This window comes from Piliocolobus tephrosceles, chromosome 21, assembly GCF_002776525.5.
Source record: "Piliocolobus tephrosceles isolate RC106 chromosome 21, ASM277652v3, whole genome shotgun sequence".
Taxonomy (NCBI): Eukaryota; Metazoa; Chordata; class Mammalia; order Primates; family Cercopithecidae; genus Piliocolobus; species Piliocolobus tephrosceles.
This window is the reverse complement of record NC_045454.1, coordinates 18,541,253-18,565,948: the sequence shown is the minus strand read 5'-3', so window position 1 is coordinate 18,565,948 and position 24,696 is coordinate 18,541,253. Positions and strand designations below refer to the sequence as shown.

General features: G+C 52.5%; 3 protein-coding genes across 5 annotated transcripts in view; 1 reads left to right on the top strand and 2 right to left on the bottom strand.

Moving 5' to 3' along the window:
• Positions 1–7,474, bottom strand: part of SARS2 (seryl-tRNA synthetase 2, mitochondrial) — a 17,744-nt gene extending 10,270 nt beyond the window's left edge. The window contains exons 1-3 of the mRNA XM_026447700.1: positions 7,183–7,474; positions 2,782–2,877; positions 462–574 (exon numbers count right to left, since the gene is read on the bottom strand). Of these exons, the coding sequence (XP_026303485.1) occupies positions 462–574; positions 2,782–2,877; positions 7,183–7,449 (476 nt within the window). The 5' untranslated portion in view covers positions 7,450–7,474. The remainder of the gene's footprint in view (positions 1–461; positions 575–2,781; positions 2,878–7,182) is intronic.
• Positions 7,261–9,722, top strand: MRPS12 (mitochondrial ribosomal protein S12). 2 transcript variants are annotated; one of them, XM_023229315.1, is made up of 3 exons: positions 7,261–7,712; positions 7,989–8,056; positions 9,037–9,722. In XM_023229315.1, exons 2-3 carry the CDS (start codon positions 8,008–8,010, stop codon positions 9,405–9,407), a joined length of 420 nt encoding a protein of 139 aa, XP_023085083.1. In that variant the 5' UTR covers positions 7,261–7,712; positions 7,989–8,007; the 3' UTR covers positions 9,408–9,722. The 2 variants fall into 2 exon arrangements, with proteins under 2 accessions (XP_023085083.1, XP_023085084.1); XM_023229316.1 differs by having other exon boundaries at positions 7,674–7,885.
• Positions 9,723–11,566: 1,844 nt separating this feature from the next.
• Positions 11,567–24,696, bottom strand: part of FBXO17 (F-box protein 17) — a 34,176-nt gene continuing 21,046 nt past the window's right edge. Inside the window, exons 2-6 of one of the 2 annotated variants that reach the window (XM_023229313.2) lie at positions 20,517–20,882; positions 19,004–19,115; positions 16,262–16,357; positions 15,131–15,266; positions 11,567–12,900 (exon numbers count right to left, since the gene is read on the bottom strand). In XM_023229313.2, the coding sequence (XP_023085081.1) occupies positions 12,757–12,900; positions 15,131–15,266; positions 16,262–16,357; positions 19,004–19,115; positions 20,517–20,865 (837 nt within the window). In that variant the 5' untranslated portion in view covers positions 20,866–20,882 and the 3' untranslated portion in view covers positions 11,567–12,756. Of the gene's footprint in view, positions 12,901–15,130; positions 15,840–16,261; positions 16,358–19,003; positions 19,116–20,516; positions 20,883–24,696 lie in introns of those variants that run through there. The other variant, XM_023229312.2, reaches the window with a different exon arrangement.

The window sequence follows — 24,696 nt, the reverse complement described above, 5'->3', positions numbered from 1 at the left end:
CGTGTTAGCCAGGATGGTCTCGATCTCCTGACCTCGTGATCCACCCGCCTTGGTCTCCCAAAGTGCTGGGATTATAGGCGTGAGCCACCGCGCCCAGCCCAGTCTCAGGTATTCTTTATAGCAGTGTGAAAATGGGGCCGGGCGTGGTGGCTCACGCCTGTAATCCCAGCACTTTGGGAGGTTGAGGTGGGCGGATCACCTGAGGCCAACAGTTGGAGACCAGCCTGGCCAACATGGAGAAACCTCGTGTCTAAAACCTTATACTAAAAATACAAAAATTAGCCGGGTATGGTGGCACATGCCTGTAATCCCAGTTACTTGGGAGGCTGAGGCACAAGAATCCCTTGAACCCGTGAGGTGGAGGTTGCAGTGAGCCAAGATCATGCCACTGTACTCCAGTCTGGGTGACAGAGTGAGACTCTGTCTCAAAAAAAAAAAAAAAAGAAAATGGACTAATATACCCTGTCTGTAGATTTGAAAATGGAGGCTCGGAGAGGTAAAGTCTATCCGTGTGCATTTGAGGGCCTGCACCCAAGGCCCCTTGACATTCTGAACCTTCCATGATCCTAAGCAGCTGAGGGAATCGAACAGCCTGGGTCTGAAGGTTGGGCACCTACATGCTGTGAGCCCTTGGGCAAATCTCTGCCCCCTCTGAGCCTCAGTATCCCCATCTGTGAAGTGGGATGATAACAGGACCTCCCTGGGCAGGGCTGTTGTGCAGCTTCCCTGAGAAGATGAGTTAGCACTCAAAGAACATTAAATGATCCATTGTGTTGCTTTCATTGACTGTCCATGACGTAGACAGCCCGAGGCTGGCCACTCAGCAGGTACTGGGAGATGTGATTCTCAGTGGGAGAGGCCTCCAGACAGACTGGTAAAAACCAACTGCCTGGGTGCGAACCTTGCCTCTCCTCCCACTTCCTGGCTGTGAGACTTAGGTACTTTTTCTGTTTTTTTTTTTTTTTTTTTTTGAGACGGAGTCTCGCTTTATCGCCCAGGCTAGAGTGCAGTGGCGCGATCTCGGCTCACTGCAAGCTCTGCCTCACGCCATTCTCCTGCCTCAGCCTCCTGAGTAGCTGGGACTACAGGCGCCTCCCACCACGCCCGACTAAGTTTTTGTTTTTTAGTAGAGACGGGGTTTCACCATGTTAGCCAGGATGGTCTCGATCTCCTGACCTTGTGATCCGCCTGCCTTGGCCTCCCAAAGTGCTGGGATTACAGGAATGAGCCACCGCGCCCCGCTCTGGCTGTTTTTTCTTTGAGACAGGGTCTTGCTCTGTCACCCAGGCGGAGTGTGATGGTGCGATCATAGCTAACTGCAGCCTCAAACTCTTGGACTCAAGCGATCTTCCTGCCTCAGCCGCAGAGTAGCTGGGACCACAGGCGCGTACCCCTATACCCAGCCACTTAGGCCCTTTTAGGGCCTCACTTTTTCCCAGCTGTAAAACTGGGTTTGTATTGTTCCTATGTCACAAATAGTTGTGAGGATTAAGAGTACGGAAAGCACCTGGTGTGGTGCATAGCGATGTCTACATAAAGGTCTGCTATTGTTTTTATGATTGTTTTTAAGCCCTCTGTGGCAGACACTGTTGGTTGTCTAACCCAAAATCCCTCCTTCCAGGCTGGGCGCGTGGCTCACACCTGTAATCCCAGCACTTTAGGAGTCCAAGGCAGGTCGATCACCTGAGGTCATGAGTTTGAGGTCATGAGGCCAACACGGTGAAACCCCATCTCTACTAAAAATACAAAATTAGCCAGGCGTGGTGGCACATGTCTGTAATCCCAGCTACATGGGAGGCTGAGGCAGGAGAATCACTTGAACCCAGGAGGTGGAGGGTGCAGTAAGCCGAGATCATGCCACTGCACTCCTGCCTGGGCAACAGAGTGAGACTCGGTCTCAAAAAAATAAAAATCAAATAAAGATGCCTTCTTCCTCCTTCCCCACAGAACTCTGACTCAGTTCACCCTTCAGGGGAAGTGGGCCCAGCTGGACGCTGGCCTCCGATCAGCCTATGCTGGCTGCTGGAACTCCATTCCTCTGGCTGACAGCTGGAGTGGGTGGGGGTCTGGGCCCAGGGGACATGAGGGGACTCTGCTAGATGCTTCAGGAAAGGTGTACTTGCTCCTGAAAAAGGAACTCAAGCCAGAGAAGTCTCTGTCTCCTTCCCCTGGCAGTCATGTGAGGAGATGCTGGACTACAGCAGCCATCTGGAAACCTGATGGGGAAACTGAGGAAAGATCAGTGCAGTAAAGTTGCCGGTGCAGAGAGAAGGAAAGGACCTGGGCCGGGGATGCTGGAAGAACCGCTAATTAATCAACCCTAGGGATGCCAGGGCCCTGCACGGCTCGCTCTGTGAGGTCATGCATGTCCATGTTGTTCAGGCTTGTTTGTTTGTTTATTTATTTATTCATTGATGGAGTCTCGCTCTGTGGCTCAGGATGGAGTGCAGGGGCGCCATCTCCCCTGACTGCAACCTCCGCCTCCCAGGTTCAAGCGATTCTCCTGCCTCAGTCTCCCAAGTACTTGGGATTACAGGTGCCTGCCACCATGCCGGCTAATTTTTGTATTTTTAGTAAAGATGGGGTTTCACCATGTTGCCCAGGCTGATCTCAAACTCCTGACCTCGGTTGATCCACCAACCTAGGCCTCCCGAGTAGCTGGGATTACAGGCGTGAGCTACCGCACTAGCCTGTTCAAGCTCTTTAAATTCAGTTTCCCGTTATCTGTGTCCAGAGACACCCTCGTGGCCACTCTCCACCTACTCAGGTCCCCACGCTCACCAGCAGGGCCCGCACTGCTTCAGCCACAGCTGCCTTCTCTTCCTCCAGGCTCCGGATCTGCTCCCGCAGCTGCCTCAACTCCTGCCATGTCGAGATCTGGGGTGGATGTAAGAGGAAAGGAGGTGAAGCAGCCATCGCCCCTACCCTTCTCTCTCGAGCCCACTGGCCATCCGGACCTGCGGTGGAGTGAGGCAGAGATTCCTACCTAGCCCTCAGTGGCCACCCTCCCCTCCTCCCCTTCAGTACTGGAATGCCTTGAGGTTCAGCTGGCCACACAGTGCCCAGAAATCAGACATATTGGCCGAGCACAGTGGCTCGTGCCTATAATCCCAGAACTTTGGGAGGCCGAGGTGGGTGGATCACTTGAGATCAGGAGTTCAAGACCAGCCTGGTCGACATGGTGAAATCCCATCTCTACAAAAAATACAAAAATTACCCAGACGTGATGGCAGGCACCGGTAATCCCAGCTACTCAGGAGGCTGAGGCAGGAGAACTACTTGAAACCAGGAAGCGGAGGTTGCACTGAGCCGAGATCGTGCCACTACACACTCCGGCCTGGGTAACAAGAGTGAAACTCTGTCTCAAAAGGAAAAAAAAAAAAAATCTCTAAACTAGCACTTTAAAAAATCATGGCTGGGTGCAGCACTTTGGGAGGCCTAGGTGGGAGGCTTGCTTGAGCAAGTGCAGGAGTTCCAGACCAGCCTGGGCGACATAGGGAGATCTGCTTCTACAAAAAAAAATTTTTTTTTTTGAGACAGAGTCTCACTCTGTCACCCAGGCTGGAGTGTAGTGACACGATCTTGGCTCACTACAACCTCTGCCTCCCAGGTTCAGGCGATTCTCCTGCCTTAGCCTCCTGAGTAGCTGGGACTGCAGGTACGCGCCACTGCCACCTGGCTAATTTTTGTATTTTTTAATAGAGGCAGGGTTTCACCATATTGGCCAGGCTGGTCTGGAACTCCTGGCCTCAAGCAATCTGCCTGCCTTGGCCTCCCAAAGTGCTGGGATTACAGGTGTGAGCCATAGCACTCGTTCTCTACAAAAAAAACTTTAAACAAAATTAGCTGGGTGACAGATTGACACCCTGTCTCAAAAACAAAAAAACGGTTAAAATATACATAATATGGGAGGCTGAGGCAGGTGGATCATTTGAACCCAGGAGTTCGAGACCAGCCTGGGCAACATGGAGAAACCCTGTCTCTACAAAAATTAGCTGGGCATGGTGGCACACGCTTCTAATCCCAGCTACTTGTGCACTGCTGTTGGGAGTGTATATAAAGTGGTACAGCTGCCATGGAACTTGGTACACCAGCCTGGCCAACATGGTGAAACCCCATCTCTACTAAAAATACAAAAATTAGGCAGCTGTGGTGGCACATGCCTGTAATCCCAGCTACTCAGGAGGCTGAGGTAGGAGGACTGCTTGTGCTTGAGCCTGGGAAGTCTCACGGAGCCTGAGAGGCTGCTGTGAGCCAAGATCATGCCACTGCACTCCAGCGTGGGTGACAGAGTGAGACCTTGTCTCAAAAAAAAGAAATTGTGTTTTTGAGGAACTGCCATACTTTTTTCCATGGCAGCTGTACCACTTTGTATATACATTCCCAACAGCAATGCACAACGATTCCAACGTTTCCACAGCACAATTCTTGCCAACACTTGTCATTTTCTGTTTTGTTTTTCATAATAGATACTTGAGGCCGGTTGCGGTGGCTCACACCTGTAATCCCAGCACTTTGGGAGGCCAAGGCAGGTGGATCACAAAGTCAGGAGTTCGAGACCAGCCTGGCCAAGATGGTGAACCCCCGTCTCTACTACAAATACAAAAATTAGCTGGGGGTGGAGGCGGGCACCTGTAATCCCAGCTACTTGGGAGGCTGAGGCTGGAGAATTGCTTGAACCCAGGAGGCAGAGGTTGCAGTGAGTCAAGATTGCGCCCCTGCACTCTAGCTTGGGCAACAGAGCAAGACTCCATCTCAAACAAACAAACAAACAAACAAACAAAAAACAAGTAGCTACTCAAATGCATGTCTAAACTACCACTTTGAAAATGAAGAGAGTAGCCAGGCACGGTGGCTCACGCCTGTAATCCCAGCATTTTGGGAGGCTGTGGCAAGTGGATCATTTGAAGTTAGGAGTTCGAGACCAGCCTGGCCAACATGGCGAAACCTGTCTCTACTAAAAATACAAAAATTAGTTGAGTGTGTTGGTGTACAACTATAACCCCAGCTACTTGGAAGGCCGAGGCACGAGAATCGCTTGAACCCAGGAGGCGGAGGTTGCAGTGACCCGAGATTGCGCAACTGCACTCAGGCCTGGGCGACAGAGGAAGACTGTCTCAAAAGAATAAACAAAAAAAAACCGTTCCCCCCACCAAAAAAAACAACTAGCACTTTACAAATGAAAGAGAATATAATTAAAGAACAAGAATGCATCACACATGGTAAAAGCAAGAATTGTTAATGAAACTAGTTTCAATTTTGGGTGTGTGTCTGCATCAGGATGTGAAATGTGTTTCTTACTCTTGGCCACAAAGTTTGAAAAACCCTGCTAAAGGATGTGACGCTCTAAATTATCTACATGGCCATCAAATGGAATTTTCCATCCTACCTCCAGGCTTTTGTATATTCTGGTCCCCTACTTGGGATACTCTTCTCCCCTCTTCCCTGGCAATTTCTCAATCCACGGATCTTTGTTTAATGTCACCTCCTCTGAGAAGTCCTCCCAGGCTGTCCTCCACTTTGCATTCACAGCATTTACCACAGATTATAATGAGTATATATCTGTCTCTATGAATTCGATTACTCTAGGTAGTCAAATTTACCAGAGATTGTAATTAGTATATATGTACAGTTGTATGTTAAATGTCTTTTAGCAGGGCATGGTGGCTCACATCTGTACTCCCAGCATTTTGGGAGGCTGGGGCAGGTGGATCACTTGAGGTCAAGAGTCTGAGACCAGCCTGGCCAACATGGTGAAACCCCATCTCTACTAAAAATACAAAAAGTAGGCAGGTGTGGTGGCACGTGCCTGTAATCCCAGGTACTCGGGAGGCTGAGGTGGGAGAATCACTTCAACCTGGGAAGCGCAAGTTGCAGCGAGCCCAGATCGCACCACTGCACTCCAGCCTGGGGGACAAGAGCAAAACTCCATCTCAGAAAAAAAAAAGTCTTTTGCTAGACTATGACCTCAGATCATGAGAGGGCACAGTGGGGTAGTTAAGATTGTGGGGTCTGGGTGTGGTGGCTCATGCCAGTGATCTCAGCATTTTGTGAGGCCAGAGTGGGAAAATCACTTGGGCACAGGAGTTCAAGACCAGCCTGGGCAACATAGTATGTCCCTGTCTCAACAAAAAATTCAAAAGGTTAGCCGGGCGTGGTGGTATCTGCCTGTAGTCCCAGCTACACAGGAGGCTGAGTGGGAGGATTATTTGAGCCCAGAAGTTCAAGGTTGCAGTGAGCTAGAATTGTACCACTGTACTCCATCCTGGGCGACAGAACAAGACCCTATCTCTTAAAAAAAACAACCAAAAAAAGTGGATTCTGGGCCAGAAGGCACAGGTTAAAATTCCCACTCTGCCACTTCCCAGTTGCACGACCTAGCGCAAGTGAATTAGCTTCTTGGAGCCTTAGTTCCTCTGATAAAATGGGAGAAATAATGGCACCTACTTCATAGAGTTGTTGCGAAAATTAAACGAGGTTAAAATGAATAAAGCACTTCAAACAGGCTGGTAGGGGAGTCCAAGAGAGGAATGGGAAGACGTGAGGACCCCACTATCCTTAGCACCTCAACACAGAGATATCGTGAACCCGGTCCTAATTCCCTTTTATAAATGCTAGCAATCTTATTATTATTCACCACATAATTCAACATAGCAGTTGCACCTTAAGTATCAGGTTAATAGAACCATCCACTAATGGATTCATTCATTCATTCATTAACTCTATTTAACTGCCGGCTATGTGTGGCGGAGGTGCAGAACTCTCCCTACCTCACTCTCCAAAGGCAAGAGCTCCATCACACCCCAGCCCTGACCCCGTCCGATTCACATTTGGCTCCCCATTTTCCTTTGTGGTCTTAGGGAAAGGCTGCCATGAAGTTGGAGCACGGAGGGCAATGTCACATCGCAAGTTCCTAGAGGATAGTAGGTACCCAGTGAGCAGTATGAAACAAGCGCATAATGCGTGTCTAGGACACAGTAGGCATTCTTGGCACATAGTAAGGCCTCAGCACTCACTGGACAACTGGCACATAAGTGGGTGCCATGCACAAGACGTTGGCTAACTTGGGAAGGAACTAAAATTCCTACAATAGGTTCGCCCCCTGCCGGAGGGCATCTTGCAGACCCAATTCTTCCGCAAAACAAACAGCCTGTTCCCGCCGGCCGGCGCAGGCACACTCACGATCGCGGGCAGGTCCGCCGAGCGCAGCTCCCCCTTGCGGAGCTCCAGGGCGCGTGCGGCTTCTTCTGGGCATGCGCAGAACCACTCTATGGCCAGCTGAGGGAGTGCACTGTAGCCCTCGCGCGCATGCTCGTACAGGAGGTTCCGGTTTCGTTTCTCTGTAGCGAAACTTCTCCTTGGACTGTCGTTGGAGATCCAGCCTCCATAGGGCAGGAGACCCCGACAAGTCAGCAAAGGCCACAAGCGCCGCGCCATGGACGCAGCCATCTTGGACCGGGGACAAGGCGGCACTTCGTCCCGCCCACTCTGCGTTTACACCAATTGCAAAGCAGCGATCCTGATCGCGACGAGCCAATCAGATCCTGAGGAAGGTCGACCGCAATAGAGTCGGTCGTCGTCCAATCGTCGTCTGTGTCCCGCCTCTTCAGTGACGCGAAGGCAGAACCAGCCAATCCCTGCACGGATAGCGCCCGGAAGAGGCTAGAGGCAGGATTCATCGTGTGCGCGCCCTCACCGCTAGGGCCCGTGAGGTCGGTGGAATCCTGGGGTCCTCCAAGTCTACCAGGCCCTCTCCCCAGTTTCCCATTTCTTCCTGTGTGCGGGCGAGAGTGGTTGGGTCCTCGGGAGCCCATTCAGAGCGAGGCTAAATTTACGGAGGGACTTTCTATTAGCAGCATGAGGGCCTTTGGTTAGACCTATAGAGGTATTTCCTTTGATTTAACCCAGAAGGTCCTGAGAGCGGATCGGCCAGCATTTGCAGATCGGCCACTTTTCCCTCCTTTCTGAGTCTTTTATTCCTACCACAGGGACGGCCCAGGAGGCAGGATGTCCTGGTCTGGCCTTCTCCGTGGCCTCAACACGTCCCTAACTTGTGGTAAGTGGGGGACTCGGGCTTCAGGAACGAGGCTAGAGGAGGAGGGTTATTCGCTCTGGGACTTTTGTGCCTCTGTCGGAGCCCCGAGGGAAACGGGGGTGGAAAAACACGGTGGGGTTTTGGCGGAGCTCGGGCTGCTAGAGGTGGGAAGCAGCTGCATGGAGGGCTACTGCGTGTCAAGCGGAGTTTCGGTCAGTTTTATTATTTATTTATTTAAGATCTCCCTCTGTTTCCCAGGCTAGAGTGAAGCGGTGTGATCACAGCTTACTGCAGTCTCGACCTCCTGGGCTCAAGTGATCCTCTTGCCTCAGTCTCCCAAGTAGCTGGGACCACAGGCCTGCAGAACCACAACCAGCTAACTTTTTGGTATTTTTTGTAGAGACGGAGGTCTCCCTGTGTCGCCCAGTCTGGCCTTAACTCCTGAGCCCAAGTGATCCCTCCACAGCTTCCCAAAGTGCTAGGATTACATGCATGAGCCACTGAGCCTATTATTTTAAACAGCATTAAAAGTAATGCTTCCTGGTCGGGCGTGGTGGCTCACCCCTGTAATCCCAGCACTTTGGGAGGCCGAGGTCAGGAGTTCGAGGCCAGCCTGACCAACACAGTGAAACCCCGTTTCTACTAAAAATACAAAAATTAGCCGAGCGTGGTGGCGGGTGCCTATAGTCCCAGCTACTTGGGAGACTGAGACAGGAGAATTGCTTGAACCCAGGAGGCAGAGGTTGCTGTGAGCTGAGATTGAGTCACTGCCCTCCAGCCTGGGCAACAGAGCGAGACTTCATCTCAAAAAAAAAAAAAAAAAAAAAAAAGAATGCTCCCTTGAATAATAAAGAAGAGTTACTTTTGTCTGTAAATAACACTAGACATGAACAAATGCATCCTTGTAAAGTGCTTGAAACAATGCCTAAGACACCAAAATTGAGTTGATACTACACTAAGATCTGCTGTCTGCCATAATAACCGCTTTTGGCCCTCTCCAGGCCCAGCTCTGGTTCCCCGGCTCTGGGCCACCTGCTCCATGGCTACCTTGAACCAGATGCACCGCCTGGGGCCTCCCAAGCGGTCACCTCGAAAGCTGGGCCCCACGGAAGGCCGGCCGCAGCTGAAGGGTGTGGTCCTGTCCACGTTCACCCGCAAGCCCAAGAAGCCCAACTCGGCCAATCGCAAGTGTTGTCGAGTGCGGCTCAGCACGGGCCGCGAGGTCGTCTGCTTCATCCCCGGGGAGGGTCACACTCTGCAGGAGCACCACATTGTCCTTGTGCAGGGCGGCCGCACCCAGGACCTGCCGGGCGTCAAGCTCACCGTTGTGCGTGGCAAGTATGACTGTGGCCACGTGCAGAAGAAAAAGTGACAGCTGGGGCCACGGTGGGCTGGGCACCCCCGCAGAACATGAACCTTTCGCTCCCGGCTACCATAGGGTCCTCTGATGCTGGCCTTTGCGCCTCTAGAGGCAGCCACTCATGGATTCAAGTTCTGGCTCCGCCTCTTCCATCAGGACCACTGTTAAGCCATAGGAGTTGTGGGGGTACAAAGGGTGCCCCTCTGTCAACACCCTTGGCTCCTGTGTTTAAAGGGGTGGGATGAAGGACCTTTTCTACTGGGACGAGACACTGTACTGCCCTCTGCTGGGAAGAGGTTTTAATAAACATCCTGGCCCTTGCGATGTGAACCCTTGTGGAGTATTTGCCCTCCTTGTGGCTGTGGCAACGGACATCTCTGAGCTTCAGTTTCCTCCTCCAGAAAATAATAGCTCCATTGGCGGTATCTCCTTTATTTGGCTTGTTGAAGATTAAATTCGATGCTCTATGTGCATAACACGCACGGAGGGCTACTGTTTATTTTATTTTATTTTTTTTAGACAAAGTCTTGCTCTGTTGCCCAGATTGGAGTGCAGTGGCACGGTCTCAGCTCACTGCAACCTCTGCCCTCCGGGTTCAAGTGATTCTCCTGCCTCAGCCTCCCGAGTAGCTGGGATTACAGGTGCCCGTCACCACGCCTGGCTAATTTTTGTATTTTTAGTAGAGACAGGGTTTCAACCATGTTGGCCAGGCTGGTCTCAAACTCCTGAGCTCAGGTGATCTGCCCACCTTGGCCTCCCAAAGTGCTGGGATTACAGGCGTGAGCCGCCACGCCCGGCAGAGGGCTACTCTATTTTAAGCTTAGGAGTCAGGTAGGTGGCACGGGGGGCCCAGGTCTCCTTCCTGCAGGTCATGGGTTCTAGGCACATAAACTCTGCCCTCAAGCATGGACATCTGGAAAATGGCAGTAATTGTGATGTTGATGTGGAAGGGGTGTGGAAAGGATTCAGTGGGGTGTGCTGCTCCACACCTGGGAGCTGTTCTTTAGTGTGTGTGTGTGTGTGTGTGTGTGTGTGTGTGTGTATAAAGAGAGAGAGAGACAGAGTCTCATTCTTGTCCAGGCTGGAGTACAGTGGTATGATCAAAGCTTACTTCAGCCTTGACCTCCTGGGCTCAATGATCCTCCCGCCTCAGCCTCCTGAGTAGCCGGGACCACAGGTGTGTGCCACCAGAGCTGGCTAAGTTTTCCGTTTTTTTAGAGTGGGAATCTGGCTTTGTTGCCTGGCGAACATGGCGAAGCCCTGTCTCTACTAAAAATATAAAAATTACCTGGGCATGGTGGCATGTGCCTGTAATCCCAGCTACTCAGGAGGCTGAGGCAGGAGACTCACTTGAACCTGGGAGGTGGAGGTTGCAGTGACCCAAGATCAGCACCACTGCACTGCAGCCTGGGTGACAGAGTGAGACTGTCTCAACAAAAGAAAAAAAGATGTGGGAACTGTGTTTATACCATTGGGCTCTGGAGGCCAGCACTGCTCCAAGCCCTGCCTCCCCTACTTACTGGCTGGGTGACTTTGGGCAGGTCGTTTACACTTTGAGCCGCACCAAATGGCGCTGATAAGGGTGCATGCCTGAGAGCTGTTAGGCCCATCATAGCTGTCTCCGAGTTCCTCATGGCGCTCAACACACAGCCTCCTGAGGGTCTCCTGATTGTAAACGTGAGGAGGCCTCAAGGTCTTTTAGGATCAGAACTGGTGGCAGACAAGTGCACTGATTACAGATACAAATTGCCCATCCCCTCATATTTAGCACCAGTTTTATTGAGCTAGTTTGTTGGCCATGCCTAGCTGAGAGAGAGAGAAGTGGAGGGAGATGGGGAGACAGGAGAGCTTTTCCTCATAGCACACCTCGCTCCAGGAGTCTGTATACAGGAGTGTGGAGAAGAGGCAGTGTCACCTTGCAGGAAGTTGCCCCCAAAGCAAGGGCAGGAGGTGGGGGTGGGGAACTTGGCCTCTGATGGAATTCTGGAATTCTGATGAGAGGCACCAGCCTGACCCGAACAGGAGATGCTGATGGGCAGTGCTGGGCATGTTGCACGGAGATGGCTGGTTACACAGCCCCATGGCGGGATCCCAGAGTGCCGAGACCAGCTGGGTCGTGGAGACCCTAACCCAGTGGTGCTAGAGGAATTAAAGACACACACACAGAAATATAGGGTGTGGAGTGGGAAATCAGGGGTCACACAGCTTTCAGAGCTGAGAGCCTCGAACAGAGATTTACCCACATTATTTATTAACAGCAAGCCAGTGATAAGCATTGTTTCTATAGATTATAGAGTAACTAAAAGCATTTCTTACAGGAAATAAAGGGATGGGCTGTGGTTAGTTATCTGCAGCAGGAGCATGTCCTTAAGGCACAGATCGCTCATGCTATTGTTTGTGGTTCAAGAACCCCTTTAAGCGGTTTTCCGCCCTGGGTGGGCCAGGTGTTCCTTGCCCTCATTCCGGTAAACCCACAACTTTCAGCGTTGGGGTCATGGCCATCACGAACCTGTCACAGTGCTGCAGAGATTTTGTTTATGGCCAGTTTTGGGGCCAGTTTATGGCCAGATCTGGGAGCCTGTTCCCAACACCAGAGATTCCCAAACAGCAGATGATCCTGTTGGTCTCAAGGACAGACTGACTGCCTCAGCGGACCTCTGCTGCCTGCCAGTCACCATTACCCCCAAAACATGCCGGCAAGTCTCGGCCTCCTGCGTCGGCGGCCTTCCCCCGGTACAAATCCTGGGTTAGCCTTTGTTTTGTGACTGAGTCTACTGAGATCCTTGCAGGAGAAGACAGTTTGCAGGCAAATGAACTAAATGTCTCTTTCCTGACACCCCCCTTCTAGGGGGCTGAGAAAGCTGTGAACAGCCTAGTTTGTCACACAGCATGTTGGCCACCACGCTGAAGCAGCAGCAAGCAGGTTCATGGAAGGTGTACTGAGAACCAGCCACATGGGACCCCCCTACTGTCCCTGGGTATCCTCTGGCTTCTGGCTGCAAGGCTTGTCTTTTTTTTTTTTTTTTTCTTTGATACAGGGTCTTGCTTTCTTGCCCAGGCTGGAGTGCAGTGGTGAAATCACGGCTCACTGTAGCCTCAACCTCCTGGACTCAGGCAATCCTCCCACCCAAGCCTCCCGAGTAGCTGGGACTACAGGCGGCACCACCATGCCTGGCGAATTTTGTAAAAATTATTTGTGGAGACAGGGTCTCAGTATGTTGCCCAGGCTGGTCTTGAACTCCTGAGCTCCAGTGATCCTCCCACCTTGGCCTCTTGAAGTGCTGGGATTCCACAGGTGTGAGCCACCGCACCTGGCTGCAAGGCTGGTCTTGACTGACGACGTCAGGCGGTAGTCCAGTCGCTAGGACAGACGGATCCTGACCCTCACGCTGGAGTGGGTCACAAGGGCACCGTAGTGCCCCACCCAGGAACTCACGTCTCTCCCGTACTGCTCAAAAGATACGTAGCGGATGCCCTTGCCAAAGTTGGTGAAGACGTGGGAGACCTGCAGGGGGACGGGGAGTGAGAGGGTGAGGGCCTGCGGGCCCCTTCTCTTCCTCCACCTTAACAGATAGGCCCCAAGGACTGAGGAGGTGCCAGTCCTGCACTAGGTACTGGGGATGGAGCAGCGAAGAAAGCGGGAAAAGGACCCCGCCCTGGTGGAACTGCCATTCTAGCAGGGGCCTGGCCACTGGACATAGGTGGGGGTGAGGGGCCAGGGCATTCTGCCAGGAAGGTGGCAGGAATGTGAGTACAGTGAGTTAGCAAAGGCCCCACAGAGGTGACACCTGAAGGAGGGGAGGGAGCCAGGAGGGGCTCTGGAGGGAGGGTGTCCCAGGCAGCAGGAACGGCCTGTGCAAAGGTCCCGAGGTGGGAACATGCCTGGAGCTGAGTGAGGGGAGAAGAGAGGGGTCAGGGAGGTCATGGGCAGATCATGGCCTTGTGGGCCACAGGAGGACTTTAGCTTTTTTTTTTTTTTCAATTTAAAAAAGTCGAGATAAAATTTTCATAAAACAAACTTTTCATTTACTTATTTATTTTTGAGATGGAGTCTCACTCTGTCACCCAGGCTGGAGTACAGTGGCACGATCTTGGCTCACTGCAACCTCCGCCTTGCAGGTTCAAGTGATTCTCCTGCCTCAGCCTCCTGAGTAGCTGGGATTACAGGCACGTACCACCACGCCCAGCTAATTGTTGTATTTTTAGTAGAGGTGGGGGTTTCTCCATGTTGGTCAGGCTGGTCTTGAACTCCTGACCTCAGGTGATCCACCCGCCTTGGTCTCCCAAAGTGCTGGGATTACAGGTGTGAGTCACTGTGTCTGGCCAAAATTTACCATTTTATTTTAATTATTTATTTTGATGCCACGACTTGCTCCATTGCCCAGCTGGAGTGCAGTGGCATGATCTCAGCTCACTGCAACCTCCACCTCCCCCAGTTCAAGAGATTCTCCTGCCTCAGTCTCCCCAGAAGCTGGGATTACAGGCGCTCACCACCATGCCTGGCTAATTTGTTAAACAGACAGGGTTTCACCACGTGGGCCAGGCTGGTCTTGAACTCCTGGCCTCAAGTGACCCACCCGCCTTGGCCTCCCAAAGTGCTGGGATTACAGGCATGAGCCACCACACCTGGCCCAAAATTCACTTTTTAAAGTGTACAATTCAGTGGTTTTTAGTTGATTTGTGATGTTATGTGGCCATCACCACTACCTACTTCTAGAGCATTCCCATCACCCCAGGAAGAAACTCTGCATCCGTGAGCTGTCACTTCCAAGTCCTCCCTCCCCAAACCCCTGGCAGTCACCAGTCTTCTTAGTGTACATTTCATATATGTGGAATCATACAGTATTTGTCGTTTCATGTCTGGCCTCTTTCAGCATCGTGTTTTCAAAGTTTATCCACGTTGCAGCGTGAATTGGTGCTTCATTTCTTTTCCGTGGCTGCATAACTTTGGGTTTTACTGTGAGATGTAGCCACAGGAGCATTACAAGCAGGGAGACTTGTGATCTAACTCATTATTATTATTATTATTTTTTTTAGTTAGGGTCTCTGTCTGTTGCCCTGGCTGGAGTGCAGTGGCAAGATCATAGCTCACTGCAGCCTCGACCAACTGGGCTCCAACCATCCTCCCACCTCAGCTTCCTGAGTAGCTGAGACTACAAGCTCAAGTCACCATGCCGGTCTAATTTTTAATTTCTTTGTAGAGATGGGGGTCTCGCTATATGGCCCAGGCTGGTCTCAAACTCCTGCCCTCAAGCTGTCCTCCCATGTTGGCCTCCCAAAGTGGTGGGATTACAGGTATGAGCCACCGTGCCCAGTCGAAACATTTACTTTGGTAACTGAGGTGTGAGGATCAAGACAGCATAGTCTTGGGGCCAGACTGGGCTTGAGTCTGGCTCTGCACTGGGCCAGTCACATAACCTCCCTGTGCCTCTGTTTCCTCAACTCTAGAATGGAGATAGGATTTTGCTTCACCGCTGCATTTCCAGCACCTAGAGTGGTGCCCAGCACACAGTAGGTGCTCAATCAGTGTTTGTTGAACATTAAGCTGTTGTGCTAATGAAATGAATCAATATGTAAGCCTCTTGACACAGGGCTTGGGATGTAAGAAGGGTTCAATACTTCTTAGCTGTTATTACAAATATCCAGCGGTGACAGAAGAGAAACCACGCAGACAAGAGGCTGGGTGTGTGTGCCTCTAGGGGGTCGGGGGGAGCTGGAAGGTAGTCTGGACCCACCTGTCGGCAGCCCCTCTCAGTCCACTGAAGGACCGGGTCAGGGGAGGCTGAGAACTTGACCACTTCCTTTTCATACACGTCCAGAAGGCGGACCCGGAGCTGGTAGACGCAGCCGCAGTTCTCTCGAGCACCCCACCTGCCAGGCAGCAGTCAGCCTCTATGCCCCCGTCACCCAGCCAGCATTCTGGGTTTCAGGGCGGGAGGCTGAGGGCTGGGCCTTCCCGCATCTTGATAAGGGTTCTGCACATCTGGACCACATGTGGAGACGTCCTGGCTTGGGAACCTCTATGGGAGGAGGCTTGGTGGTTCTGGGGTGGAGCCAGAACCTGGGGGAAGAGCCTGGGTGATCCGAGGGTGGAGCCAGAGCCTGGGGGAGGGGTCTGGGTGGTCCTGGGGTGAAGCCAGAACCTAGAGGAGGAGCCTGAGCCTGGGGGAGGGGCCTGAGTGGTCCTAGATGGAGCCAGAGCAGGGGAAGAGCTGGGGTGGTCCTGGGGGAGGAGCCTGTGTGGTCCTGGGGTTGATTCTGGAGGCTTTTGGGTGGGTAGTTGGGGGATGGGAAAAGATGCTCTGGGGAAGAACCACAATGCAGGGCAGGTGCCTGATGACTTCAGGGAGGAGCCAGAGCCCCAGGGAAGAGACCAGATTTTCTATGGAGGAGCCATGAAGGAGGAGCTTCCTGAAGGAGGAGCTGGAATGCTTTGGGCAGAACCTGGGTGTTTTGGGAAGAAGGCATTCATCCTAAGCCTGCAGGCTCTGAAGCCAGTCCTGTCCCAACTATGCTCCCTGAGCCTCAGCTCACAGGGCACCATGCTCCCACCCCTTCAGAGGCATCCACAAAGGGCTCGGGGGAGATGTCTCGTTTCAGAGGGGTATCGAGCCAGTCAGTGGCCCCCTGTGGACCACCCCGGCCTGCTGAGATGAGGGTGGGCAGGAGTACAGAGTGGGGGTTCCGGCTTCTCCAAAGCTCTCTCCTCCCTGGCTCTGCATCACTTCGCCTGTCAGTGTCATCACAAAGGGTGCACAGTGACAGCCGCTACCCATGGGGTGGACGGGGCGGGAAATGAGCCCCTGCTGCAGAACCGCTGCCAAGCCTGCTGCTGCTCCAGGGCAGGGGTGCCGCTCCTCACTCACCAGTCAGCCACACAGATCTCAATCTGGGCGCTGTCCAGTAGCTCCTGCCACACACCTTCCATCACCAGGTCCACAAGCTGCCTCTTGGAGCACCATCTGGGAAGGAGAGATGGCAGTAGGCAGGGCACACAGTCCTGGCATTCAAGGCGCAGTCAGAAACCACCTCCTCCAAGAAGCCGCCCTTGATAACCTTCTCTAAAGCAGCCCTCGGGGTTTGCTTTAGCAGACCTGAAGATGTATGATGGGCTATACATCTCTCCTGGGCCTCTTGGATTCCCTTTGCCATTCTCCACCCTGCTGCGGGCTCCAGGCAGCTGACCTCTATGAAAGCCTGACCCTCATCTATGTGGCATAAGACATGAGTACAAATGAAGGCCACATACTAGACGTGTGAGCGGGGAGCTCTGTGGTGGGCCGCCTAAAGTGCGAGGGCCCCGGGTCTAAAGCTGGATGGCCTGGTCTCTGTCACCTATTGCTTCCTGTTGGATCAGCCAATGGGATGCTTCAGCAGGGGATGGAAGTGAAGGAGGTGACTAAAATCAGGGTATATATCCTCTTGGGTCCTTCTCAAGGGACTGCCTTGTCCCCCAAGGAAAAAGCACAGCTCCACAGCACTCTCTTCTCATTTTTCAGTAACTGTTTCCTCCCCTCACCTCTAGTAATCTAGGGGTGGTAATGTTCCTTCCCTAACTGTTACTAGCTCAGGGACTCCTGCCAACAACTTTGTAAACAGCCCTTCACCTCAAATTAGAATGTGCCATAATCACATACATTGTGCAGTATTGGTGGAAGGACAGGTAAGTTGACCAACGGAATAGAACAGAGCGCCAGGAACTGGCCGAGCGCAGTGGCTTAGGCCTGTAATCCCAGCACTTTTGAGAGTCCAAGGCAGGTGGATCACTGGAGGTCAGGAGTTTGAGACCAGCCTGGCCAATATGGTGAAACTTCTTCTCTACAAAAAATACAAAAATTAGGCCGGGCGCGGTGGCTCACGCCTCTAATCCCAGCACTTTGGGAGGCCGAGGCAGGTGGATCACAATGTCAGGAGATTGAGACCATCCTGGCTAACACGGTGAAACCCCGTCTCTACTAAAAATGCAAAAAATTAGCCAGGCATGGTGGCGGGCGCCTGTAGTCCCAACTACTTGGGAGGCTGAGGCAGGAGAATGGCATGAATCTGGGAGGCGGAGCTTGCAGTGAGCCGAGATCGTGCCACTGCACTCCAGCCTGGGTGACTGAGTGAGACTCCATCTCAAAAACAAAAACAAACAAACAAAAAAATTGGATAGGCATGGTGGCGCACCCCTGTAGTCCCAGCTACTTGGGAGGCTGAGGAAGGAGAATCACTGAAACCCAGGAGGCAGAGGCTGCAGTGAATGGAGATTGCACTAGTGCACTCTAGCCTGGGCAACAAAATGAGACTCTGTCTCAAAAAATGAAAACAAAAAAAATCAGAGTGCCAGGGATAGACCTAGGTATGCACAGAAACTTCATAAACCGTAGAGATGGCATCATCATTCCATGGGGAACAGATTATTTCTCTCTTTTTTTTTCTTTTGAGTCAAGGTCTTATTCTGTCGCCAGGCTGGAGTGCAGTGCCATGATCCTAGCTCACTGCAACCTCGAACTCCTGGGCTCAAGAGATCCTCCCACCTCGGCCTCCCAAAGTGCTGGGATTACAGGCATGAGCCACCATGCCCGGCCTTCACTTTCCTACTATAAAGTGGGGGCAATAATAGTATCTATGTCACAGGGTTGTTGCCAGAATTATATGTAAAGTGTCTAGTACAGAGTAACCCCTTGTGGAGGCAAGAATGACTCCATCTTGGATGCTAATCTGCCATGTTCACTTTTTTCTTTTTTTTTTTGAGACGGAGTCTCGCTCTGCTGCCCAGGCTGGAGTGCAGTGGCCGGATCTCAGCTCACTGCAAGCTCCGCCTCCCGGGTTTACGCCATTCTCCTGCCTCAGCCTCCCAAGTAGTTGGGACTACAGGTGTCCGCCACGTCGCCCAGCAAGTTTTTTTTTTGTAGTTTTTAGTAGAGACAGGGTTTCACCGTGTTAGCCAGGATGGTCTCGATCTCCTGACCTCGTGATCCACCCGTCTCGGCCTCCCAAAGTGCTGGGATTACAGGCTTGAGCCACCGTGCCCGGCTTTTTTTTTTTTTTTTTTGAGACAGAGTCTCACTCTGTTGCTCAGGCTGGAGTGCAGTGGTGTGATCTCGGCTCACTGCAACATTTGCCTCCTGGGTTCAAGCAATTCTCCTGCCTCAGCCTCCCCAGTAGCTGTGACTACAGGTGCGTGCCACCACGTCCAGCTAATTTTGTCTTTTTAGTAGAGACGGGGTTTCCTCCTGTTGGCCAGGCTGGTCTCGCACTCCTGACCTCAAGTGATCTGCCCGCCTCGGCCTCCCAAAGTGCTGGGATTACAGGCGAGAGCCACCGTGCCTGGCCCAAAACCTTGTCTTTAGATCAAACTGGTCTTGCTGTTGTCTCACAAACTGCAGGCGATGATGCACAGAGCATTACTGCCTGTGGTTGCTAACCTTCCTGATTTTTTCTTGTATCTCTGGCATATAAAACAGTACCCTCAATAAGAATTTGTTGATTGATGGAATGAATCAATGAATAAATGGGGAAGGAGAGGGTGAAGGTGGCAATGAGGACAGTGTGGGCTGTAGGGTCCCTTTCTCTCTCTGGGGCCCTTGCCCCAGGGATTGGGGCCTCTCACTTGGGCCACTCACTCGAAAGAGGTCACGAAACAGGTCTGCGAAGGAGCTCCAGGTACTGGTGTTAGGTTCTTTTCTATGGCCCAGCCATTCCCGCCGTGCTCCACCTCCCAGCCTCTGAAGCCCTCTGTGGGAAAACAAGAGTTGAACATATGATTTACCTGCCAGCCTGCCCAGCAGAGACTCAGCAACCACCAGCTTGTGCTGTCCACCAGCCTGTCCCTCTTGTGCTCCAATCCTCCCTGGTTTCTCCTACCGACTCCTCCTCCCATTATCCTGTATTCCTGGTCCTCCCCCAGAACTGCGACTCTCAGCCTTGCCCATCCACTCAGCTTCTCTTCAGTCACCCTTACTTGCTCTTTCTCCTTCAGTCGTGCTCTTCACTGTGTGTGTGTGTGTGTGTGTGTGTGTGTGTGTGTGAGAGAGAGAGAGAGAGAGAGAGAGAGAGAGAGACAGAGAGAGAGAGAGAGACAGAGAGAGAGAGAGAGACAGAGAGAGACAGGGTCTCTATCGCGCAGGCTGGAGTGCAGTGGCTCCATCATGGCTCACTGCAGCCTCTAACTCCTGAGCTCAAGCGATCCTCCCATATCAGCCTCCAGAGTAGCTAGGACCACAGGTGCATGCCTGGCTAATTTAATATTTTAAATTTTTTTTTTTGAGACGGACTTTTGATCTTGCTGCCCAGATTGGAGTGCAATGGCATGATCTCAGCTCACTGTAACCTCCGCCTCCCGGGTTCAAGCGATTTTCCTGTCTCAGCCTCCTCAGTAGCTGGGATTACAGATGCCTGTCACCGCGCCTGGCTAATTTTTGTATTTTTAGTACAGGCGGGGTTTCACCATGTTGGCCAGGCTGGTCTCGAACTCCTGACCTCAGGTGATCCGCCTGCCTCAGCCTCCCAAAGTGCTGGGATTACAGGCATGAGCCACCGCGCCCGGCCTAATTTTCAAAATTTTTAGAGACAGAATCTCACTTTGTTGCTCAGGCTGGTCTCGAGCTCCTGGCCTCAAGCGATCCTCCCACCATCGCCTCCCAAAATTCTGGGATTACAGGCGTGAGCTACTGCGCCCCACCCTTTTTTTTGTTTTGTTTTGTTTTTTTGAAGACAAGGTTTCTGTCACCCAGGCTGTTGTGCAATGGCACAATCATAGCTCACTGCAGCCTCGAACTCCTAGGCTTAAGCAATCCTCCTGCCTTGGCCTCCCAAAGCGTTGCCATTCCCACCGCGCCTGGCCTCTGCCCTGTTCTGCATCCCCTCTGCATATCAAACTGCCTGCTTTCTCCCCTGACCCAGCCAGGGTCTTCCTGCCTTGCCCCGTCCACTTGTCCCGATTCCTGGCTCCATGGTCTTCAGCCCCGCCCACCTGACCTACAGCCCAGGCACTGTGCCCCTCAGCCCTGACCCCTGGCTCCTCCAGCGGTCTCGCCCATTGGCTACATCTGTCTCAGACTCTGCCCTGGCCCCGCCCCTGTCTCGCTCACCCCGGCCCCCACCCCCAGCCTCCTGGGCACCGCTCCCTGCACCCACGCTCTCCGCAGGAATTGAAGATGAGGTTGCGGCGGAAGGGCGCGCGCAGACAGTAGCGCGCCAGGGCACACAGCGGGAACTCCTCCTTGTCTTCGTTGCTGGGCAGGCAGCGTTGGGCCACTGCATAGAGTGCGCGGCCTTCGGCGCTGCGGTCGCGGGCCAGCTGCAGCAGCCACACGGTGGGCCCGTCCACTATGTCGCGCCAGGCGCGGCACACTGGGCGGCATCGCGTGACCAAGGCGCGTGGAGGCACGTGGCTTAGAACCTGCACCAGCAGCTCCGGGGGCAGCGCGTCCAGGGCCAGGGACGGGTCCGCCGGCAGCCGTCGCCGCGAGAGCCGGGCGCCCATCTCTAGCAGCCGGAGTCCTGCAGGTAGAGAGGGGTCGGTAGGCGGGTCAGCGCAGCCAGGCCCCCCCCCCCACTTTGCCTCCCAGGGCGCAAGGCCCCTGCAGCTCGAGAAACCCCATTAGGTCCATGGGCAACCAGGGACCCATTCCCCTCTCTGATTCTGGGCCTCTCCCCATCTTTCCCCCTTGGGCAAGACTCTGACCCCCGTCAGGACCACTGATCACAGCTTCCGTCTGTCGTTCACTTGTGTCAGGCTAAGAGCTTCACGTATATGACCAGTGAAACGGCAAAATAACTAACATAACTAATCCCATTTTTGTTTAAGGGGATTTTACCCATTTCTGCACATAGGCTAGGATAATTTTAGAGCGCTGAGATAATATGCAAAAACAGCAATCATGTAGTTTTTAAAACTAACTCTGGGATTAAAGAAGTATGTAAATAACTATGTTTTGTCAAAGATTTATAGAAGCACTGTGACCCAACCAAGGACAAAGAAGTCACCAACCTCCTCGGACCCTAGCTGGCACCCAGATGTCTGCAGTGGTCACCTCATTATTTTATTGTTATTACTTTTTTATGGAGCTAGAAACCAGGACTACAGCCTGTACCTCCTGGGCTTGAGTGATCTTCCTGCCTCCTGCCTTGAGGGCTCAAGGCCCTCAAGTAGCTGGGCCTATAGGTGCATGCCACTATGCCCAGCTAGTTTTTTATTTTATATGTATTTTTGTAGAGATGGGGTCTCTCACTGCATTGCCCTGGCTGGTCTTGAACTCCTGGGCTCAAGTGATCCTCCTGCCTCAGCCTCCCAAAGTGCTGGGATTGGTATGAGCCACTGCGCCTGGCCTGTTGGTCACCTCTTGATCACAATGCCCTTCTCTTCCCTCTGCCCTTAAAAAAAAAAAAAAAATTGTACTGATTTAAGATGGTACTTTAGGATGATAGTCCACTGTGTTCTCAGTTTGCTGGCTCTCCAAATAAACTTGCTTTTCCTCCCACCAACTGTCGTCTCTCTTGAGTTTGGGTTTTTTTTTTTTTTTTTTTTTTTTTGAGGCAGAGTCTCATCTTACTCTGTCACCCAGGCTGGAGTGCAGTGGCCCGTCTCGGCTCACTGCAACCTCTGTCTCCCAGGTTCAAGTGGTTCTCCTGCCTCAGCCTCCCGAGTAGCCGAGACTACAGGAATGCGCCACCACACCTGGCTAATTTTTCTATCTTTAGGAGAGACGGAGTTTCATCATGTTGGCCAGGCTGGTCTCGAACTCTGGACCTCAGGTGATCCACCCACCTCGGCCTCCCAAAGTGCTGGGATTGTAGGCGTGAGCCACCGCGCCCGGCCTGAGCTTGGCTTTTTTTTTTGAGACGGAGTCTCGCTCTGTCCCCTAGGCTGGAGCGCAGCGGCACGATCTCAGCTCACTGCAAGCTCCGCCTCACGGGTTCACACGATTCTCCTGCCTCAGCCTCCTGAGTAGCTGGGACTACAGGTGCCCGCCACTGCGCCCGGCTAATTTTTTGTATTTTTAGTGGAGACAGGGTTTCACCGTGGTCTCAATCTCCTGACCTTGTGATCTGCCCGCCTCGGCCTCCCAAAGTGCTGGGATTACAGGCGTGAGGCACCGTGCCCGGCTGGCTTTCTTTTCTAAAACTGAGTCTTACTCTATTGCCCAGGCTTGAGTGCAGTGGCACAATCTCGGCTCACTGCGACCTCCGCCTCCCAGGTTCAAGCTATTCTCCTGCCTCAGCCTCCCAAGTAGCTGGAATTACAGGTGTGTGCCACCACACCGAGCCAGTAATTTCTGTATAGAGATGGGGTTTCACCATGTTGGCCAGCTGGTCTCGAACCCCTGACCTCAAGTGATCCATCTATCTCAGCCTCCCAAAATGCTGGGATTTCAGGCATGAGCCACCATGCCTGGCCTGAGTTTGGCTTTCAAGTGTCGAGCTGCCAAACCTGGGTTGGGTTACAGACCCACAAGGAAACCCACTGTGGAAGAAACCATTGCTACCCCATACCCCAATGTGTTCCAACTACTGTAACCTTTGGAACCCATGACCCATCTTCAGCAAAATGTCTTCTTGCCTCAGTTACTTCTCTGAACATTCCTACTACCTTCTTGCTCTAACTGGAACCCAGCTCTCTTGTGGGCCTTCCAAGTGGAGAGGTCTCTGTGCTCCTGGGAGCTGCTTCCTGACCATTCTCCCTCCACCCTCCCCAAAACCCCCAGCCATGAATCTCATCACTACCTTGCCTCGTGCGTCATCTGCTGACCCAGATCATGACTCCTGTCTTCTCCCTAATTTTAGCTCTGGGCTCACGGCCGCTCCCGCTGCTCTTAGCATCATTCTCAGTGATTTCTATAACCAGATAGATAGTTCTGCTGCAGCCCCAACCTCTCTGCTCCCTGACCTCCCTCTAGTGGCTTTATCCTTCCCCAACCTCTCCCTCTCATGGTCATACCCAAGCCTTGTTCAATAACAGCCTCTTCAGAACCTCAATTTCACACACTCACTCTCCACTCATCACTTTCTCTTTCCACCTCATTCCCTCCAGTGCCCAACTCGCACGATCCTTCCAACCCACTGTGATCTCCCATCCTTTGTCCCTTTCATTTTTCACTCCCCCTCACCTCCCATGCCCTCATTTCTTCCTTAGCCAGCTTAAATTCCATGGTTAACCATTAAAAACATTCTTGATCTGGCATGCTGGCTCATGCCTATAATCCCAGCACTTTGGGAAGGCAAGGTGGGAGGACTGCTTGAGGCCAGGAGTTTGAGATCAGCCTGGGCAACACAGTGAGACTCCATCTGCACAAAAAATAAAAAAAACTAGCCAGGTGTGGTGGTGCACACCTGTAGTCCCACCTACTCCAGAGGTTAAGGTGGGACAATCGCTTGAGCCCAGGAGTTGGAGGCTGCAGTGAGCTATGACTGTGCTGCTGTACTCCAGCCTGGGCAACAAAGTGAGACCCTGTCTCTAAATAAAATAAAATAAAAAGAATAGCAAAAAAAGTGGGGCTGTTGCTAGAAGGGGAGGTGAGGTCAAGAGAGGGTTTGGGCTGGGCGAGGTGGCTCACACCTGTAATCCCAGTACGTTGGGAGGCCAAGGTGGGCAAATCACTTGAGGTCAGGAGTTTGAGACCAGCCTGGCTAACATGGTGAAACCCCATCTCTACTAAAAATACAAACATTAGCTGGGTATGGTGGCGGGCACCTGTAATCCCAGCTACTCGGGAGGCTGTGAGGCAGGAGAACTGCTTGAACCCAGGAAGTAGAGGTTGCCGTGAGCTGAGATCACGCCATTGCACTCCAGCCTGGGTAGCAGAGTGAGATCCTGTCTCAAAACAAAACAAAACAAAACAAAAACAAGCAAAAAAAAAATGAGAGGGTTTGTTTTGAGATGGGAGACAGGATGCTGTGTGGGCTGACAGGAGATCCAGTGCATTGGGGGAAACTGAATGAGCAGCAGAGAGAGGTGAGAACCAGGGACTGTGGCTGGAAGTGGGTGGAAAGGTGGGAGCAGGTGATGGGACAGTCACAGCAGGAAAACGGGTGTGGGCATGGGTGCAGGTAGGTGGTAGAGGCAGGGGCGGCTGTGGAAGTTCACTTTTCATCTCTTGCATTTTCTCTGCAAAATAAGAAGCCAAGGGAGAGTGAAGCGGGGGGAGGAGGTGTTGGAAAGGATTAGGAGAGAAGGGAAAAGGTGTGAATTAGTTGTCTAGAAGAGAGGAGGAGGGAGGGGATCAGAGAAATGTCATATGGCTGCCAGGCAGCATTGGAGTCTGCCTGAGGGTCAAGTTCACAGACTTGAAGTTAGCCTGGCCAGGGGGCTGTGTTG